This window comes from Nipponia nippon, unplaced genomic scaffold, assembly GCF_047370975.1.
Source record: "Nipponia nippon isolate SJK-2023a ecotype South Korea unplaced genomic scaffold, ASM4737097v1 scaffold_9, whole genome shotgun sequence".
NCBI classification, from domain to species: domain Eukaryota; kingdom Metazoa; phylum Chordata; class Aves; order Pelecaniformes; family Threskiornithidae; genus Nipponia; species Nipponia nippon.
The window spans coordinates 30,785,296-30,807,359 of NW_028262413.1; the positions used below are offsets into that span (position 1 = coordinate 30,785,296).

A 22,064-nucleotide genomic window follows, 5' to 3' on the forward strand; every position below is an offset into this window, starting at 1 on the left:
ATGCTAAACTAACTCTGTCCAGTTTTCTGTATTGTGATGAGATAGAGCCATAGTAATAGCTCTTAAAAAGTCATTTATAAGGTAACAAACTCTCATGTTTAAGACCGTAGAACACAAGAGCTGCTTGGAGACATCCCATCATTTTTTAATGCATACAGTAATATTGATATAACTCTAATGAGCATGAGTAACTCATTTTGTTTTAATGGAGCTCATCCTCCAGTTTTTTGTTCAGTTTATTACATGTGTTAACTAGTAGAGACATTTACCCAGAAGTGTTTGTTACAGGCAGGCTGTATTATCTCAAAAGTGAGCATGATAAACCATGCTGTCTGGCTTAAGGCACATGCCAAATTACATAGTTCTTGCCCAGCAGGTCAAGGTACGGTGTTCCATCCCATACTGGTCATGTTGAAGTTAACTGGAGTTTTGTTTGCATGTGGAGTGTGTGGTGGCCCCACAGAACCTTGAAATGCCTCAACTGTCAAAGTCCTCTTTAAAAAAAAAAAAAACCCACACACCAATTTCATTAGTTGGTGCCAAATCTGATAGCAGACAAGTTTAAAAGAGGGAAGAATGCTAGATTAGTTGTAGTAAGTATGCACAGTAATGGCAACTTAAATTTTCTCAGAAACAAAAATTCTCAGAATGGAAAGTGAATCTTCAACTATTATCAATTAGTTAATGTACAGAGGGAGCATTCACACTTTTTATCTGCATGGAACTGTATTCCCTAAATGCAAGGTTATAGGAACTCTAGACACCTTAGATGCCTAAAGCTAAAGTAAGTTGTAGTTCCTTTCTTTATGTGCCAAGGGAGTGCTGTAGCAGCTCTGGGTTAGTTGATGCAGATGAGCATGGCTGATTTCCATGCTGTGGAGATCAGATGCAGTCTGGGAATTGGTAGTGCTCAGCTACCCCTAGCTGATGACCCAACCGAGAGCTGCTAGGGGATCCTCCTGCTGTGAGGATCTAGCTGTGATTTGGCAATCCTTCCCTTGTTTTCCAGCTAAGGATCACATTTCAGCCAATCTGACTTTTGTGGTTTAGTTGCTATATTTTCTGTATTCTGCAGTGGATCATAAGTCCACCTGTACGGATGATCAACTGTAATTTCAGATTTTTAAAACTGAAAGCTTTTTTTCTTAAATGACATTCTTTCTATATTTTGTCTGTTTGGGAATAATTCTGTGGGTATCACTGCTGTCTAGGGGTAATTATATAGCTGTGTGGTGTGCAAATACAGTAATAAATTCAATGCAAAAAGTTTACAAATATTATTCTGTATCATTTTCAAGAGGAACGGCTTTGTTGAAATTCACTGCTGTTAGGCAATATGTTGGATAAACTCAGTGTTTTAGTGCAAGGAATTTGAGAAATCTTCTGAAGCAGATGTCATTTTCTTACCAGCTTTTCACCTGTGTACCAAATAGCTTCATTCAGAGCTTTTGTTGACTATAGTTGGCAGTGGTCTTGGCCCTTTCAGCAGAGACCAATACTTCACTGCTTAAAATGCAGGAAGTCATTTAAGCACTTCAGATATTTGGATGAGAGTTTTCTTTAAATCAGTGAGACAGCTTGTGAGTTAAAAGTAAGTTTTCTTGATGAATGACCCTGAAGAGCTAAGCTCCCTCTGACCACCCCCCCCCTCCCCTTAGATCTAGCTCATCCTACTGTGAGATAAAGAGCAGTGGCAGAAGAGACATTTGCCTTGCTGCAGCTTGTTGGATTAAAGAGAACCCTGTGGTATTGAGTGTTGTCAATGCAGCAACTTTCACGAGCACTAAATTTACTTATAAAAAGTTCCTTTTTAATTGCCCCAGGACAAACCCTTGCATGTCATGCTTTTGCCTGGAGAAAGTTTTTATATGGAAATACTTTTTTTTTTTTTTTTTTTTAAGATGGTATAGAGGATGTCTAGAGTTTGTCAAGCCAATTGATCCTCTAGGGAATGTGCTGACTTTCAGTATGTATGGAGGATTTTCAAAGCAGCTGAGTGAAATCCTTTCTCAGATAAGATGCTTTCTATTTTGTTAGTTAAGAGCATCCTCAAATCGAAATAGCTCAAACATAATCAAATCTCCCTTCCTCAATCCCTTGCCTTCTCCTCCCAACCCCCTACACAAGCCATCCCCAAAAGGATAATCCTGGCAGTGATGTCATTAGAATGAATTTACAGACCAGTGCTCAATTTTCTTGTCTTGAGCTTCAATTGCTAATGCTGTAAATTTGAGCTGTATATGTAAAGGAGTCAGGTTATGCCTTTTTCCCACCCTTGTTTAATTTCCCTGGAGCCCTGAGAATAACTAATGTGAGATTATTTGGATTTTTTTTTTCTTTTTTTCTTTTTTACACAGCTACACAGCTTCCTATTGCTCCCAAGCATTCGTAAAAGCTCTTGCTGTAGTCCTGAGGGAACCATTGTCTTCAGGGAGCAGAAAGTTTAAGGAAAGAATTTTGCTGGCTAGATGTGGTTAGAGATAGTTACAGTTTCTGGTAGGTGTTGTGGATGGTGATATAAAGTATGGAATAGACTGAAAAATCATTTGTTGTAATGAAATTTCTCTGTTTTCCAAAAGTAAAATCTTTTCATTGTCATGATTCTCAGTGATTTTGACCTCTAGAGAGTATTTTTAATAGTTAAGAAGCACCAGTGAATAAAGTTGATCCAAACTTATATCAAAAATCAGGACCCATCTTAAAAAGATTATCATATGAACTGACTAGGCAAAGAGAGGAAGAAACAGGCTGAATTTACCTACTTTGTTGGTAGGAGATTGTAAAACAGAGATTATATGAATTTTGCACAGGCATTGGAGGAATTGATGGCAAAACCAGAATGTGAGTACAGGTCCCTCAAGTGCATACTGTTGAAATCTTAACTACATAACTTCAGTCTGGCAGGTTCAACCATGCTGTGTCAATCATATCAGCTCACTGAAGTCATAGAAACAGGTCTCTTCCCACAGGCTTATGTGTAAGAAGAGATACATGACACTGATAACTTGCATGAGTTCAGTGAACAGAGGGGAAAAAAAGGCTAAAGTCAGTCTGAAATGTGTGTTGGAAGCAGGATTTTTGCTTGGGGCTTATATCTAAAATTAACTTTCTTTTTTCTGTGCCAAGTTTATGTACATCCTGATAGTGGTAAATACTTGTTTGAAGTACTCTGCTGCATTTCAAGTTTAATGTATAATAAACAGGAAACCTTGGAGATCTGAAAGAATGAATGGGCAAGTCTAACCCAGCCAGGATGATTTGAGAGTTGGTAGGCAGTAGGCTGCTTTGCAAGTCACATTCCACGTATCTATGGGTGAAGCCCGCGTGCGTTGCAGTAGGAGGTTTTGGAATGGTGGATGCAACACACAGATTTACTGTCATATGCTGTAAACAGGAACATCCATTTGCATATTAACAGAGCTGCCAGAAGACTGGGGTAACAAGTGCAGAGTCCCAACTGTACTTTTCAGGTGATTATGGCTGTGGTGTGATCATTGTTTTTGTGTACAGTACACATATATATGCAGTAGTTTAGGACACTTCTTAATACAATATGATCTTTCCTTCCCTTCTTTATCCACAGCAGGTGTTTTCCTACTTTTGGGTAGAGCTTTTAAGGGAAACTCTTTTGATCTCCTAAAGGAAGATCTTTCCTACTTAATGGAAAGGTGCTCTTACGTCCAGGATCATGGGAAACATATTAACCTTGCCATACAATTACAGGAATGTCAGAGCCCTAATGTAAGTGAAAAATACATCGGGGTGGTATCTGTGCTCCATAATTGAATAGTTAAAGCAAACAAAACCTTATCTTATAATAGTAAAAAGGGCCTTTGTGCTGCAAAGTAACTATGTCACTTTTGGGGCATTGATTCAGCATGTCCTTTTTGACTTATACTCCTGAGATGGTAAATACTGCTTTTTAGAATATGTTATAAAGAGCAAATGGACTCCATTCTAATTTGTTTTATGGCTTTATTTAGTGTAATTCGGATATCTCATAAGCATTTTTATTACAGGAATTCTAAAATATACTTTAGGTCAAAGGGATATTAACACCTTATTCTATTTCTTAAAACATATAAAAATATTATGAGCTGCATTTGAATTCTGGAACATAATCATCTCTGTAAAGGAATTAAGCTTTTCCACTAGTCCCTGAGTGCAGAGATCTGCTGAGATTTTGACTGTACTGTGCATCACCAACCATCGCAGCAGTGCAGTGAGCACCACAAAACAACTGGCATCCTAAGCACATGGACACAAAAACAGCAATGGTCTTTAATAGGAAGGAGAAAAGAAAAACTCTGGAAAGTGAGTGTCCAAACAAATTCGGGGTGTAATTATGCTAGATGAATGCAGTTAGATGAAAAATAAATTTCATTAATTCTCTTTAGATTTGTAGCACATATGAGACAAGACAACTGGCCCCTGTCTTTAGTAAAAAATGCATAATGTTACAGGCTTTTTATTTGAGATCTGTTTCCATGTATTAATTCTGATTTCTTTAAACAAAAAATACCTAATGGGGATTAAACTTTTTTTTTTTTTTCTGTACATGAACATTTTAAATGAGGAAAGAGCAGGCTGCCCTTGTTGACAGACATTGAGGAAGGTCATAGTTTTCCTTTATTGCTTATAACTGGCACTGAAAGTGCCAGGTGAGTGAAACTTAGCAATTTTTATCACTTCTATTGTGCTGTAGTATTAAATAACTGTTAAAAAAGAGCAACAAGTACAGTACTCACAAGCTAGCTAAGAGGGAATTAGAAATTTGTCAAACTCCTGTCAAGAAATGTAGTTCACCTCAGGAGCAACCAGTTTATTAATTTTGCTGGAGTCGACAGACTTTTCTCCAGAGTGTTCTCCCCTTTCCTGAAATAAGTTTAGTGATTTAAACTAACTCTCCAGGGGTCTCGGCACTGAAGGAGTCTGAGGTGTTGAAGTGCTACTTGTACTATATTCAAGTCTCAAATTTTGCATGAACTTCTAGCACAAATCCTTCCCTCTCCTGATTTTCCCCTCATTCATCGAAGCTGATGAAGACGACATAATAGAATCTTATTTCTTTTCCTCAGGAGAGCAAAGCAATGAAAAGTTGAGATTCAACCTCAGTATATTTTGAAATAAAAAAAAGAAAAAGTTACCATGATAGGAGACTACTTGAAAAAAAGTGTAATTTTTGCAACAGTCAGTCTCAGAATACTGAAAGGCAAATGTACAAGCACGTTGCAGCTAAAGTATTCAGTTGGGATAGATGAAATAATGTGTAAGGAATCAGATTTTCTGGATCGAAAATATTACCTTACAAATACTTTGCAGAACAACTGAGCAAAGAAAATATACTCCTTATTAAAAATATTGATGACCTTTCAATTAAACTTAAAATAATCCTCCAGTTATAGTAAGAACCTGATATCCGAAGTTGGCTTCATTTGATGCACAATGAGCCAAACTCATCCAAGGTATTAAGGAGATGAAAGTCATTGGGGTGAACCAAGGAATTCAGTCCGTCTAATGAACTTCCTTCGTGATTTTGAAAGGGCTTGCATGGCAGAGAAGTAACTACCTTATGGGACAGCTTTCATTTTAAATCTTGTAGAAATCTACAAAACAACACTGAATTCTCTGTAGTCAGTGTGCAATTACCTATTCAATACTATAGGATGACTTGAAAAACCTTTAAGAAACATTTATTTGCTGTGTATTCATGATGAGATCTTAGCACGTGTACATATAATAATGTGACCTTAGCACATTATTACATGAACTGCTTTTAGAATGGAGGCCCAAATTTCACTTCTAAAATATATGTGGGTTACAGTATGAGATGCACCATTAAAATCCTGGTCCTCAGACACGTTATACTGCTTATCTTGTGATATCTCAGTCATCTTGATGAAGTCATGAACTGGTTGTGAAAGATGCAGTGAGAAAAATCCTTGCTTGGAGAGTTTTTGAATTAAGGTTGCTGCTATGAGGCAGGCAACCCAGTTTATAAATACATGACTTGTAGTTACACAAGTACTTAGTTTCTGTTTCTTTGTCTGTAAACTGCAGATAGTCTTTGGTTTTTGAGGCTATATAAGCACTAACTTGGTGATGTGAAGTACTGCAAAAAAGCCAACCCAGTAACACCAAGGAAAACATAAAAAGTACCCATGGTAGCGTTGCCTGCTTTTTGGTGTGGGATAAATCTTAGCATTTTGGGGTTTGCCTGAATGTGACTGTCTTTTTTTTTTTTTTGTCTTTTTTTTTTTTTTTTTTTTTACTAAATTCCTCACATCTTTGCAAACATTACAACTCTACCTACAGTCAGTCACAGAAGTTGCTCAGTAAAGCGTAATCATGCAGGTTGATTTTAAGTTAGAGAAGGAATTGACCAAAGAAAAAGTGCTTGTAGTTTGCAAGCGTATCGCCTTGTATGATATTCCTGCTTGTTCTCAAAAGTTAACCTGGACTTTATTGTGGCTATATTTGGATCAGAGATGTCCCAGAGCAACTTGTATGTCAGAGCAAATGGGGTTGATAAATCACTTGATAGTGTCCTTCCCCCACAACATTTCTTCCAGCTCAGCAGAGAAGCCATATCTGTGTTATATCGGGGGGTGATTGTGCTAGTCAAAATGCCATCTTTCAGATAAAATATATAGCAAGTTCCAATTACTTTGTAACTTTCCTATGTCTTTTTTTCATCCCAATTTTACAACCTGACCAGCTCTTTTCCACTGCCGTCAGAGTTGTACATTTGAGTAGTCCATGGATGCATCTGTTTTTTACTAGAAGTGACCATCGTCGCAGAGTTGACCAAGCAGTATTTCTAGTAGGACAGTAGGAACTGCTTAAAGGCATTGGAATGTGGCACAGGCAAAACTTAGTAGCAAGGTGCTCTTCGCATTGGCATTGGCATCTTTGTGATACTAATAACAATCTTTGTCCATTGTCCTCACTTTATCCAGCAGCTAAAACTCTATGAAGCTGAAATTTTGTTTTGACAGGGATTGAAAGCATACTTAATGCTCTAATACAGGGTTTCCATGAGGACTTCCATTTGCCAGAAATTGCCTGCCATATACAATTGCCCCTGGCTTCACAAGTAGCATTTTTATTTGGCCATGCAAAAGAATTACTCTGCTTTGAATACATTAATAAATTGTAGGTGGTTATCTCTTCTACTGATGAGTGTACAAATTTAACTTCTCATAGAAAGGTGTTAGAAGAATTTTTATATATACTTTTTAATTAGGTAAATTTTGCTTATTTGAAAGAACTCATCTGTGAACACTTTCTTTTCATGGTTATTCCTGTGAACCAGGCAGTTAAGACTGACATTTGAATTGATAATGAATTTTTGAAATGACAGCAGTCTTGAGGATCTCTTTATTTCAAGAGAAGTGAAGACAACCAAAAGGAGGGAGAATACTTGGATGTAACTAATGAGCAGGGCATGTTGCAGCATACCTCCTAACCAAGTATTTTGGATGCCAGCTTTGATTTAAGCTCTTGTAAAAAAGAGGATAGATGTAGATTTGAAGTTCCTGAAGTCCAAAACTGTTCTGTCTTTCATTTATTTTTAGATTTTGTTTTAATTTTAATGAAAGAGGTACATACATGCAATCATTTAAAACCTGTGAAATTTAATTTCTGTGAAAGTATACTTCAGAACATGATGCTATATCATTTGTTTCCTTTCACCTGAAGAACCCTTGGGGTTTGGTGTCAGACTGACACATAGAGCCTACCTGATGCTGACAAGTCACTCCCATCTCAAGTGATGTAATATTAAATGAGTTTTAATGCAAATAGTTACACTAAGTGGAAATCTGGATGATAGAAAGAATTGACATTGCAACTGCTGATACTTCTCTAAAAGAAATACAAAGAAATGCTACATAATTGTATGAGACAGAACTGGACAAAGATACTTCCAGGATGCATACAGACACCTGTGAGTGATGACTTTTACTAGTTTTAATTAGACTAGAACATAAGCTATAGAAAGGGCAGCTGGGTGAGAAGTATGTAGATAGTGCAGGAGACTGTTTACCAGAATATACTTGCATTCTGTAAAATTTAGAGTATCTTATGTGGCATATTAATTCTATTTCAAGTAGATTCTGCCATATCAAACAGTGTGTGGTATAATATGCTATGAATGGATTAAAGCTCAACAAGAGTGGGTTCTGTGATTGGTAAGTATTTGTTACTTGTATTACTGGATACTGGAGGCATAAATCTTAAATGATTAATTTTGTAGATGCAAACACTATATGTAAAAGCAGGTAGCCCACTGCAGCACCAACATTCACTGGACGTGGTTTTTAGAAAACTGAGTGGATCAGTAACTCATGAATTAAGGAAATGTATTTCATTTTGGGGGGTTGTTTTGTTGTATTTTATGAATGTGTACAGCTTCAGAGTTTTATGATCATATTCTACTTATGGACAACTCATGAACAGTTTTTTTTTCTGGTCATAGAAATACTGAGAGGATTTCGTTGGTTGTCTCCTGTAGAGTCAGTGAGAGCATAGAAGATAAATGGATATATTCTTAAATACAACAGATTTTATTGAAAGATATTATAGGGTAGAATAAGAAGAAAAATAATCTACAATTATATTTTAAAATGTGTTCTAAATAGAAACCCATTATTTCCCGTTCCCTGACATCAGATCATCTTAAATCATAATCCAATGTATCTACCTTTGCAGTATTCTTAAATAATGAATTCCTATTGCACAAAATGTAAGTAACAAGGACTACAGCTACACATTTGATAGTTCTTTGGTTTTGTTTCATTTTGTTTTGGTTTACATATGTGAAAGAGCTTTGGTAGCCTGTGTGAAAATGTTCACATGTAGTCCTAGCTACCTGAAGGTACAGAATTGGGGCATTGAGGCTTCTTTTATCTCCCATCTTAAGGACGGGCTCTAGGTGAGAATTAGTGTATTCAGGACCGCTGCAGCTTTGTGGTTGCTATCTCAGCCAATATCTCAGCTCCTGGGCCTCTCTGTGAGAACCTCACTTTTGCTCTAAGGACAGGTAGATTTCCATGCATCTGGAGAAATGACTGAAAACAGTCGGCAAAAGTTAGCATACGTGAAGATAGCTCCCACCCTCAATTTTTATTTGTAGTTTGATAATCTCCTGGATTTTGTCAAAATACGATGAACTCTTTGAGGCCTGGCTAATGCTTTGAAATGTTGTCAGTATCGAACAAGGCAATCTGAAAGGCTTGTGTAAGAATGGAGAGTGCAGTGTTTAAGTAAAATGTTGCTTTGAAATTGCTTCAAAAGTGTTCTCGGGATGAGGTGCCTGATACAGTCTGGGAGAGCAGCCAAATAAAATGTAATTTTGTGCTTCAAAATGGAGGATGAAAGCCATACTACTACCTGTACGACAGTATGGACTATCGGATGTCCAGCACACACACGTGTGTGCGCGTGCACATGCCAAACTTGCTGCTCTTAAAAATGGTGCTGTTTGACTCTTCCTAATATCAACAAGCAGGGAGCTTGCAAAAATGGTGCTACTCATTTCATGGTTCACATCTGCTGGGATATTTTCTTTGTCCAAGATCACACTATGTAGGAAGAAATTAGAACTGTAGTCAATGAATCAAATAGTAGGGTGGGCCAGCTGTGAGGATTGATTCCCCTCAGGAAACTCCACATGTTACAGACCTTCTTGCCTGTGTATCTAGTGCAAGTTAAGCGAATTGTTCCCATTAGTGTGCTGATAGGACAGAGCCTTTAGCTGAAGGAGACTGTTCTTTGAATGTCACGGGGAAGAAAAAGTATAGTGCTTATGGTGGTGGTGCCTGCCATACTTGTGGCAATGTTCTTCTGTCACTGTTCATAGAATCATAGAATCGTTTAGGTTGGAAAAGACCTTTAAGATCATCAAGTCCAACCATCAACCTATCACTGCCAAGTCCACCACTAAACCATGTCCTTGAGCACCACGTCTACCCGTCTTTTAAATACCTCCAGGGATGGAGACTCAACCACTTCCCTGGGCAGCCTGTTCCAGGGCCTGACTACTCTTTCGGTGAAGAAGTTGTTCCTAATATCCAACCTAAACTTCCCCTGGCGCCGCTTGAGGCCATTTCCTCTTGTCCTATCACTCGTTACTAGGGAGAAGAGGCCGACCCCCACCTCGCTACAACCTCCTTTCAGGTAGTTGTAGAGAGCAATAAGGTCTCCCCTCAGCCTCCTCTTCTCCAGGCTAAACAACCCCAGCTCCCTCAGCCGCTCCTCGTAAGACTTGTGCTCTAGACCCTTCACCAACTTCATTGCCCTTCTTTGGACACGCTCAGCACCTCGATGTCCTTCTTGGAGTGAGGGGTCCAAAACTGAACACAGCACTCGAGGTGCGGCCTCACCAGTGCTGAGTACAGGGACACTATCACCTCCCTGGTCCTGCTGGCCCCACTATTCCTGATACAAGCCAGGATGCCATTGGCCCTCTTAGCCACCTGAGCACACTGCTGGCTCATGTTCAGCTGGCTGTCAACCAACACCCCCAGGTCCTTTTTTCTGCCAGGCAGCTCTCCAGCCACTCTTCCCCAAGCCTGTAGCGTTGCATGGGGTTGTTGTGACCCAAGTGCAGGACCTGGCACTGAGCCTTGTTGAATCTCATATAGTTGGCCCCGGCCCAACGATCCAGCCTGTCCAAAACTGTTAAAACTATGTAAAATGGTGACTTGCAGTAAGGCTCATAGCTTAAGTAAATATACAATACTAAGAAAGTCTGTGACAATTTTTAAGAAATGTTGATTTTCCTTACACTTTGTAGTCTATTTCAAGAACTGTAGGGGCTTGCTTGGATTTATACAACTTTGTACCTTCGGCTGGATTCTGTCAATGTAACTGTGTCGCTCTGCAAGACTATTTTGAAATCCTTACTTTGTGATTTGCTCGATCAATTGTGTAACTAGTAGTCATTAAAACAAAGCTAATTCTCAGTACTCCTATATAGACTCTTGCTGGAAATACATTGTTACACACAGCTCTGAACTGTCTTTGACTTTTAATGTGTGAAATACAGTACAAAAGTGGGACGGATATTTAGCCTGCTTTCTGGCCATATATTCTGTGGCAACATTTGTCATGTAAGAACATAATGGCTATTTAATGAAGATTCTTCATTTCTTTTCTCCTAATCTAAGACACTGTTTATTTGTGAGGACAAAAGAAACGTTAAAGCTCAGAGGGACCTTCAGTGAGGTTGTACAAGAATGAAGAAGTGGTTAAAGATCATCTTCTTTACAATTAAGAGTTTTATTTGTAATTTTTCCAGATTTGTTCAGTATTTAATCTCGCATCAGAGAAAAAAAAAAAAGTCAGCACTCTGCCAGCAGTCACGTATGGTGCCAGCACCTAGTAACTATTTGGGGGGGGGGATCCACACATAAAAAGATGACTCTTCAGTCCAGCATCAAATCACAAATGAGAAGTTAATATTTTAATTTTAGGCTAACAGTAAGTGCATATATAATAACAACAGTAGCGTTATCTCAGCCTTAAACATGGACACTTGGATCTTGAATTTGTTTTTTAGATTCTTGTTTCTCTTGGACCAGTTTTGGTATCAGAGGCTTGAAATCAGTTTGGAGTCTGTTAAGAACTTTTGAAAAATCTAGAAAGCACAGGGAATTCTTTTAACTGAGAATTGTACAGATGACAATTAACTCATGATAGTGGTGTTTTCTCTCTCATGAATACTCTGTAACTTTGAAAGAATTACAGTAATTTGTATTCATGTTTTCATAGGTGCTACTATCAGTTTAAGGGGTATCGGGCAGGGCAGGCTGTCAGCTACTGAAAAATTAAGTCATAAAATGCCTAGATGATGCAGCAAGTCACTCTCGGAATTAGGAAGCCAGTCTGAGTTGCAAGGGCTAAAAAAGTCATCTATCTCAGTAAAATAAGGTCAAAATGTTGTTGTTTTTTTTTTTATCCTTGTTTTTTTTAATCTGTTTGTCTCAAATATCCTGCATCCGTATTTGAGTAGAAAGTAAAACAATTGTGTTGTAGAAAATTCTCTGTAGCTGATTCTGATATAACAATATGATTCTAGGAGTAAAACTAAAGCAACACCTCAAAAATAAAACTCTGAATAATTCTCTGGTAGAATTTAGGTATAAGAAATAGCTGTGAATCTTAGGAGAGCAAGGCTGTTTTTTTTTCAGTACTCAAGCATTTAGGTTAGTCTTGATTCCTGGGACTTTGGTATATGCCTATGGAATTGAGAACAAAAGAATGATCTAGACCTGCTGAAAAACCCTTCTTTCGCATGATGAGCTATTTTCTTTTCAGTAAAAGCTGTGAACAAGTCTGGGAAAAACTGGAATATCATATTAAAAAATTATGGTCATCATATTTGAAGCTTGTTTTTTAAAAAAAACACAACTTTTTTTTTTTTTTTTTCATAATTATGGAAAGTTTCCTTGTTCTTACATGCCTAGTGGGCGTTGTCCTTGATCCTTGCTACCCTACCACATAATTTATCTCTTTTGAGTGAACTGTAAGTATTAGTGTCCCTTAACAATTTTTGAAACAAAATACTAAAATTACTTGGAGCACTTTCAGTAATGTGTGCTGATCATCATTAGCAGCTCTTCTGTCCTAGACAAGGACGCTGTTTTCCAACATCAGTTTGTTTGGTTAAATTCACTGAAGTTGTATTTACAGCACTTGTATGTATGTTATATTTACCTCGGTCACCGTAAACAATGGCCTACAAAGATCACAAAATTCCTTCAAGCCAGAGATCCTTACAGACTTTAATATAAACCATTATTAAAGTTTCTAAAATAATTAACTGCTTTCTAAATGCACTCAAATCTATTATTCTGCTTTGGTAGGTTCTCTGCAAGTGCCCGAGTGTTACTTATAATCTTCCACCTTAATTGCTAGCTTTGTGTAGTGACAGAGTAAAAAAGCAGCAGAGTGACAGGATGAAACACAGTGGGATCCAAGCTTGTAATATGTTTTCTTTCTGATTTTACACAAAAGGTCAGGCAGGAGGCTTAGACTTTAAAATTTTAACTTTTTTTTTTCCCCCAAGATTTCCAATTCATCATAAAATGACTAAGTTCCAAAACATGCTAAAGCCATTATGCTGGCTTGGGGGCGGGGGGGGGGGGGGGGGTTAGAAGAAAGTTTAAAAAAAAAAAAAAAACAACATTGATGCACACACCCACATGAGCAAAGCATCATGTACGTATAATATCTACATAGATATACTGTCATCAGACCAATGTTAATCACCTGACTTTGGCACAAAAAGCAAAGCAAAGGGAACGCAATGGTGCTTAACAAAAGTCCTGGAGATTAGTTATGGGCTTTGACAGTGATGCACGTGTTTATCCATACAAACTTCTGAGGAGGAGTTTTCTTGGAGGTTTAAGAAAATTGCACTCAAGAATATCCTCCTTTGATATTTTGCAGAGTAATGTATTCTGCCAGACAGGGGACTTTTTACTTATCTTTCTGTACATCAAAGTATGTTTTCCCCTTGAAATATGGGAAGTTGACAACTGTACAACAGCAGCAGGGATCTGGGTTCGCAGAGTAAGCAGTGTTTCATTATGCTTCTTTATTTGGATAGGCAACTGTGAGAAATAGCTTATGATGTATAAAATATCCGAGTCTCTTTTTGTACTTGAAGACATTGTTATCTCTATTTGAAGTTGGCTGGTGAAGGTCAGTCAGGCTAACCACTTGCAAAAGAATATCCTGTCTCTGTTGGTAGATATTCTTTTCAAAGTTCATTGCATCCAGAAAGCTATTTTTGTAAATACCACCCATCATGGCAAATTACATATTGTTAGTGGGAGGGGGAAAGGGAATGGTGTATGAATTCTTTTCATTTAAAAAAATCGATTGTTGTTGCAAAGAGCATCACATAGCAACGATGAAAAGTCTAAGAAGTTAATTTGTTTAAGATTTGGTGTTGATCAGGAATGTCAAATTGCACTGCTGAAGTGATAAATTCTGTGATAACTGTAATACTGAAACTTTCACTCACTGATAACCATGGCAGTGATATATTGTGGTATTTTCATGACATTTCCTTTGCTTTACTTTGAAGTCTAGTTGGTTAAGTCAGGAAGTCTTTCTGTATTAGCAACACTGAAGTTAGAGTTGTTTCTTCCTCTCTTCATTTTTTTTTTTTTATTTGTTAAATAAGAATGGAAAGCTGGCTGTTTAGGATAGTGCTAATAGTAGTAAGTGGTCACATATTACTCCAGTCTATCACATTTTAAAATGAAGCCCATTAAAAAATGGGATTTTACATTAAGTAACATTTTGAAAGCAATCAGTAGGTTCTTTGTGGTCCACTTATTAAAAGTAAATAAATCATTGTCTTTCAGTGGCGTATTAGGTTTAGGTTTTATTATATAGTGCCTACTCAAATTACGTAAACTGATGGTCCAGTCCCAGAAATATTTACAAATGAGAGCAACCCCAGTTAATCATGCCTAATCTTGTGAAGAAAATTACTGATATATGTTGGACTTGCAGAATTAGTTTCTCAAGAGATCCTGTTGATTTCAAAAGAACTGATGAGTTGTCTGTGTTAGACTTCTAGGATGCGGCTCATAGGAAAGGCATTCAAACGTATATGCAAGTGGGAGTTAGTGCTGACCCAAAGAAAGCCAAGCGTCTTGTAACTCCCCTTTTCTACATTAAGTAGTTTTCAGACTGATTTTTTTTTTCATAATACACTCATTTCTAGGAGATTGTTATACTTCTTGAATGTTCTGAATAGCAGAGTCGTCGGCTTCCTGCATTAAAACTAAAACTGATTGCAATGATGTAGGAAGGTATTGCATACTTAATATTTATATTTAAAGCGCTACTTATAATGCATCTAACCTAAGTAACTGTTTGGATATGCTGATACGTTTTTTGCTCAGTTTTTCTAGTCACTTACAGTTACTGGTGTGAAAGGGAAGGCTTCTTAAAAATTCACAACTCATTTTAACGTAAGTAAAGATCCCTGTTTAATTTAAATCTAATCTTGTTGAACTCACTGACAACGTTTATCCTTGTTCCACCAGATTGCAGTTAGTCACTGTAAAACCACAGTTCAAGCAAAATACTTCGGTTTCACTGCAACTACCAGTGTAATTATGAAGAAGATGCAAAAAAGCCTACCTCTAAGCTGTTGTTTTAAAAGGTTATCTAAAAATATCTGCATAAAACAGCTAAAAGGCCGTACCAGATGGTAATCGGTAATTATTATGGAAACATCTGATTGGAAAAACCCACCACTCATACAAAAAAAAATTAGGTTGAAAAATATAAGCACTAATATTTCCATCACTGTTTCATGTAGCAGGGGAAAGTAGGCCCTCAGTCAGCGAATACAGCTAAGTCTGTTTTGTGCTGTGGCAAATCCCATTGTGAAGAGACTGTGAGTAATCAGAAGTGACAGCATAAGCACTTTCTGTTCAAAGTGATTTTACAGAAAGCATTATTTTCTGAGAAAAGTACACATATGGCTCCCATAATGCTGAAAGAGCACTGATGTATCCATTTATTTGCACTAGTGTTGGGAGAGGAAGTTTTGCAAATGATGTTCAGATTTAAGACCTTTTTCTCTGCATTTCCCATTCCGTAAAACATCCTTAAAATTGTAGGAGCTGGCCAGATAGGCAAGGGCGGGGTGAGTAGTTTTGCCAAGGGAATGTTAGGACAGTTCGTGATGATGAAGACTCTGTCAGGAGCTGTACATGCTGTTCAGTGCTCACTCAAGAAGTCAAACAGCAGCAAAAATGCTCTTCCTTGGTGGAAGAACAAATGTTCTAACAGAGCTGGAATTTCAAATTCAATAGGCAAGGCAGACCTTTGAAACGCCTAGAGAGAGGGGTTTTTGCACTCATACCAAAGAGTGCACAAGGTATTGTTCGTGCATTTTGATGGAGATACTTCAGATCTGTCTGCTGCTTCTCACTCTGCCCCTCTTCTTGCTCTAAGCTATCATTCCTATAGTAACGCCCACCTCCCTGACACAGGCAGCTGTCCTGTCCTGTCCACCTACTCTGAGCCAACCAGTAACAATGGGACTGGAATGAAAATCTGAGAAATCTGGCTCATACAAAATATGAATTTTGACGATGAATTTGCCCCCTGTAGTAGCTACTTATGTAACTAAAAGGTTTTATTTTTGTTATTCTTGTTTTCCTTTTGTTCTTATTGCTTACCCTGGCTCTATGGTTTGAGGCTACAACCCTAATTTCTAGTGTGAGGAATGTGCAGGTTTGGCCAGGACCTTTCAATTTAAGTCAGTACACGGACATAATCAAGTTCTAGTATTCTGATTTTTGTAAATTGCTTACCACTGTCTCACACTTACAAAATTACTGAAAGGAACTGCTCAGAACTTCTCTTCCCAAAGCCTGGAGTCTCTCAGCTTTTCTTTTCAGGGAAAAGAAAGGTTCAAGTGCTCACACTTGTAGAACTCGGTGGTTCAAAACCAAAAGGCCAATAGCAACACAAGTGCAATTGAAAAAAAAAAAACTCATGACATTTATGTCAAACTTGATAGCTACATATTTGGGGTTGACATTGTGAATTTATATATCTACCAAAAACATGAAGAGTTTGAAAACTTTTGGCTTTGGAAGTTAGCTCTAAATTTGCAAATAAGTCATCTATATTTTTTTGAGTTATTAAACCTACTGCCTCCCTGAGATGTTCCACAACAAAGAAGCCTGAAATAAAAGCCTATTTTTTCCATAGTAATTTGTTTTTGGAAGAAGTGGTTAAAGGAATAGGAGGGTAGCTGAGGAGATTCAGGTGTCTCTGTCTTTCATGAATAGTAAGCCAAACAATTGCAAAATTTCATTACAGGCCTTAATCACAAATGAAATGTTTCAAATACTTGTACTGCTTCCAGTAACCTCTTTCTCCTCTCATAAAATTCCCCCCAAGGAGAGTGAAGCTTAAATACTGAGGGGTCCGAGTACAGCACCAGTTATCTACTAAAGTAGAGACAATATTGTTTGTATTCAAGCATGAATTCCAATGACATTTAACAGAGTTAATTTTATCTTCATTTGGTATTATGAATTTTGCCTCATTCTGTTCACTCTGTTGCTTTCTTTAAAATGCCTCTCAAATTTCACTGGCACTGGACCATTGTTGGTGATTGCCACCACATGCCTGTCTAGCATAAAAACATCTTTATTACTTCAGAAAGTATATGTTTAACAGCTTGGAGATATTTGCATCTGGCTTGGAATTATGGCAAGTAATACTCATATTGAGAGAGCTGTTCATTTGGTTTTAATGAGCATAAGCTGCAGCTTGCAGTCAGGGAACTACGTGAACTTCATAACATAGCAAATGAATTGTTGTACTGCTCAAATCTGTTCTGTCTGGGTAGTTTGATGTGCACTAGTTAATATGAGCGTGGGAAAATTTTTAACCATGGAAAATAAAAGGGGGCTTCCATAGTGGTGTTGGTATCTTGTGTTTGCATCAGCTTTCGTTTCAAACCAGCAGCATGTAGATAGGCATTCCAACAACAAAATTTAAGCAATACATGTTGAAACATTTATTGATGAGGTGTAAGGAGAGAATATATCATTAAAGTCTGCATGCAAAGAAGGGAGATCCTTCCACCTCTAATGTATGAATCGTTGAAATTTTAATTCTTTTATAGTGGCTGCCGTGTGTCTGCATTAAAGTAGTTTAATGATGAAATACATGTCAAAAGAATTTATTCAGTGGTTGCTTTGCTAACATTGATATCATTTCTTCCCTACAGGTATTTCTGTAACAAAGAAGACTCATACATGTAAGTAATATATTTTGATTTGGCCTTCTCTTACAAATGGAATTCATGTTAGGCTGTGCTGTGGTGCTCGGACTGTTAGGTGTCAGTCTGTTCTGAGAAGGCTCAGTTTTGAAGATTCTGGTGGGTTTTCTGTTTTAGAGCGGTTCCAGTCCTCGCCTGAAATGTCATCTAAATGAATATACAATGCATGTATGTGTGTGTGCGCATATGTGTGTGTGCACTTGCATATGTGTTAAGTCAGGGCAGAAAAAAGAAAGTTGTGAAGAAAGGCAGAATTCCTCATTCTGGTATGTATACCTTACAGCTAGCTGATAATTAACTTATCCAGAAAATCCAGGTGAGGAGAATGGTTACATTTTTATATGTCTCTTATATATGCAGTATGATTAAAATAAAAATAAATTATTTAATTGAAAGTCTTCTGTGCCTTCCTGTGCATTAATCTGTAAGGTAAATCATTCTGCGCTTGTGCTTGAGCTCTTGATGAAAATGAGGAGGTTATTGTTTTGCTGTCAACCATATAAACAAACAGTCCTCATAAATGGCAACCTTGGAAATGGATGTGGATGCGTGCATTTACTTATGTATACATTTATTCTGAATATTCTTCAAAGATATCATTATTGGGAATCAACTCTCATCTACTCTGCAGTGAGTTAAAAGCACAATTCCAAGAAAATGTTCTGATTTGTAGCTGAAGGAGATACGTTGAGATTCTTCGGATACTGTGGAGGTTTGGAAATCTGGTAGTGCAGGAATTGTACTTGCCTAGGATCTGAAACGAGAGTAGGCTAAAGCTGAGGCTCTTAGTCTGATGAAAAGCCTTCTAACAAAACAGGTGATAGGCTGCACAAAATTTACAAAGATATATGCATTTTAACAGGGTTATGCATTTGAAGTATGTTCACTGCAGCTTCCAGGGTTAAGGTGGTGTCATGAAGTGTCTTACATTAATTTCATTCTTATTTCATTCCTGGTTTTAAAATATTCATGTAATGAAAAATCTGACTTGAGATTATGAATTCTCACCTTTACAGAGTTACAAAATACAGTTGCTTGATTTAAGAATTTCAAATGAGAATCTGATTTGTATCAGTTTTGAAGCAGATGTTAAACGTCACAGACTTTTAGAGCACAATGGTCCTCTGCTTAGGTGGGCTCGCTGCTTAACGAATTCTTAGGGTCAGATCCTCTTTGGCTGAATGCGTATATGGTTTCCATTGAACAGATGGCATCTGAGGGCAGAATTTGCCCCTTATATTTTTGGTGAATATTTGAGCTCATGCTGACTGAGATTGACAGTACAGGAGACTGAAGTCCTCTGTATATCCGCAGGCCAGGCATTGTACAGACAGCTTCCTTGCACAGCCTTGCCCATGAGCTCAACCCTGGCTTGGAGCGACCACCCTGTCTAGAGGTGGTAAGTAATTTGGTATTCGTGCTAGCTCAGTCTTGGGCCTCTCTTGTATAGAGGCTAATGACTGTACATGGTGGTTTGTAACGCTCCGCCTGGAAATCAGCTGAAATCACCTTATATATTTTGTATTCAGCAGTGCCATGTACTGACCTGCTAGAAGAGCCACATCTCCAGTTCCAGTATTCGATACTTTTTGTAGGGAAGATTAGATAGTAACCACAGACCTAAAAAGTGTAGGAAATATGCTCTTAAGCCATGCCAGACTGATAAAGTGTTGGCATCACGTATATCTCAGTGGATACTATGTTTGAGGCCTAGGATGAAAAAAAGATGTATTCATCAACTGTGTTAGATGATTAGCTACTGTTCACCGTATCTGGACTTTAATCTAGTTAAGACAGAAATTAGGGTCCCAGCGTCTTCTGTGTTGAGAACTCTGTTTGTGCTATTCTAAGAGAACTGTCAAAGAGTAGTTCCCCGATTTGCTAATCAGTTGTCATGCAATTGCTGAAGCATGAACAAAAAAGTTCCCTGAATAATGGGAAGATAAGCTTGCCCATTAAGAAAGGATTAAAATAGAAAGAGCAATATGCTGTAATTGGCATGATGAAAATGCAGGGTACATTTGCTAGCAAATATGTATGAGGTTTCATTCAGTTTTGGTTGAAGTTCTTTTGGAATTCATTCCTGTTATGACAAATTCTCATAGAGCAGGAATTAATGTAGATTGTCCACCTTTGGCATTTCGGCATCATGTACAATAAACAATTTTTTTTTTCTTTATTGCCTAGAATTTTTTTTATTATTGAATAGAAGAAGCAGACATCAAAATGCACAGTTTTGGAATGACTTGTGGAAGAAGTAATTTTGTATAAACACCTAAATGCAAAAATTACAACTCAAATCTGAGTCGTTAACTACAAATGACAAGGAGAGAGTTTCTGTGTATCAAGTCATCCTAGAGCTTGCCTATCACTCTGTGTCAGTATATATGACATATCCAAATTAAGTTACATAGAGTAGGATTTCTGTAAAGAACTTTCAAAAAAATATTCTCACGAACACTTTGTGAAGTGTATATACATTGTCTGCACTACTGTTTAGAAATATGGATGAAGTCGTCTTATTCGAAGTTTACAATGTATGACGTATAAGGGTGTTGACTAGCACTTACTTCTAATGAAATTAGTGGAGTATAGTGCCAGAAAGTTTGATACGTTATGCATTTGAAACATCAGATTAATCCTTTTCAGATTTCGTCCTAATAGCCATTTTAATTGTGCAGGTTTCGAAATCGGTGATGGTCTGTTTCCACTACTTAGTTCTTCCTGGTTTTAGTGTTTGAGATTTTGGGTATATTTTACCCCCTTCTTGGCATTAGTCTGTGACAAATGTGCTCTGTCAGCTGAAATTGAACTACTGTGCTGATGACAGGTGCTTAGGTCATTTCTGAATCAAACGGTAGTTCAGTGTTCATACACATACAATATAGTGCTGAAGAAATATAGGTCCTGCATAATGTAACTAGCTAAATAAAACCTGAGAGACTTTCACTCTTCTTGATACAACCGATTTTATCCAAGTAGTCTCTTTCATTAGCTGCTTCTCCGCATCCTCTCTTTATCAGAGTTTGAGCATTACAAAACCTGCCATTTTTAAACAAGGAGCGTAATACTCTTCCAAGCAGCACTAAGGGAACAAATTTTGTCCACCTCAAAATGCAGTTTTTCCCTCAGTAGATTAAACAGGCTTTTGAAGTAAAAATTCACGCCTTCTGTCTATCTGTAGATCTATCTTCCATACAAAGTGGGACTTTTGGTGTTTCAGTTCTTTTTTGACTTGAGAAAGATATGACTGATACTTAGATTCTTTTCTGATCTGATTTAATTTGCACTAATATTTGTAATACAACTCTCTTTGTTTCATGCTCTGAATAGAAAAGTACTCAAAATGAATGGTAACTTCGATGCACAGCTTCAGCCTTTTTGCAAATTCAGACAGGCGTCATTGTATCAGTGATAATAAAGACCTGAAATTCTGGGGAACAGAAGGCTGCAAAGGGCCTGGCATTTAGTACCCACTGACTTGGGTTTATGCTCAGTCCTGAGGTGTGTACTATTTCACTTCTGGCATCTTAAATCTAAATCTTGGCATGCTTCATGCAATGAGTTTGATGGCTTCTACCAGACCACTTGTGACTCAGAACTATCACAAAAATAAATCACCTTATTTTTCTCCAGATCATTTTTATATCCTGGGCACTGACTTTCTTAAATGAATTTGACTTGACTGCCTATCAAAGTAAGGGGTGGTTTCCTGCAGATGCACCCGGAAGGCTAATATTGTAATGAATCTGTGATGTAATGGAACCTTCTTTCTCTCCTTATTTGAATTGCAATGAACCACAGTCAGAAGCTTCAAAGGAGTTTGATTACGTAGCTGGAGTTCATATCTGCATAGAGGTCCAGGTACATTCAGTTATTTGCTTACCTGATATTTTTAAGATAGAAAAAAACGCATAGATTTTGCAAGCCTTCCTGTCCATGTCTCCAGAAAGCCATGCAAGAGCTCCTACTGTCCATTGGTACATTGTTCTGCAGCAGAAAAGAATTGGGAGCCCTAGGTCCTAGTGACACATACTTGTCAGTGCAGAGGCAGGGACCTGTGGGGCTGCTCTTACCTGGACTAGATTAACCCAGGTGCTACTTCAACCTAGGGACTGCTCAGTGGGTTTAACTTTCCAGTGACAGTGCACCTGCGGATCACTGTCAGTACACAGTGTGGACAGTGGCCCTTTGTGAGACGAGTCCAAAACTGTTTGACAACTGCCTA

General features: G+C 37.7%; 1 protein-coding gene across 1 annotated transcript in view; it reads left to right on the forward strand.

The window, feature by feature from the left end:
* Window positions 1-22,064, forward strand: part of RORA (RAR related orphan receptor A) — a 391,671-nt gene that overhangs the window by 252,511 nt on the left and 117,096 nt on the right. The window contains exon 2 of the mRNA XM_087743341.1: window positions 17,786-17,815. Coding sequence (XP_087599467.1) covers window positions 17,786-17,815 — 30 coding nt within the window. The remainder of the gene's footprint in view (window positions 1-17,785; window positions 17,816-22,064) is intronic.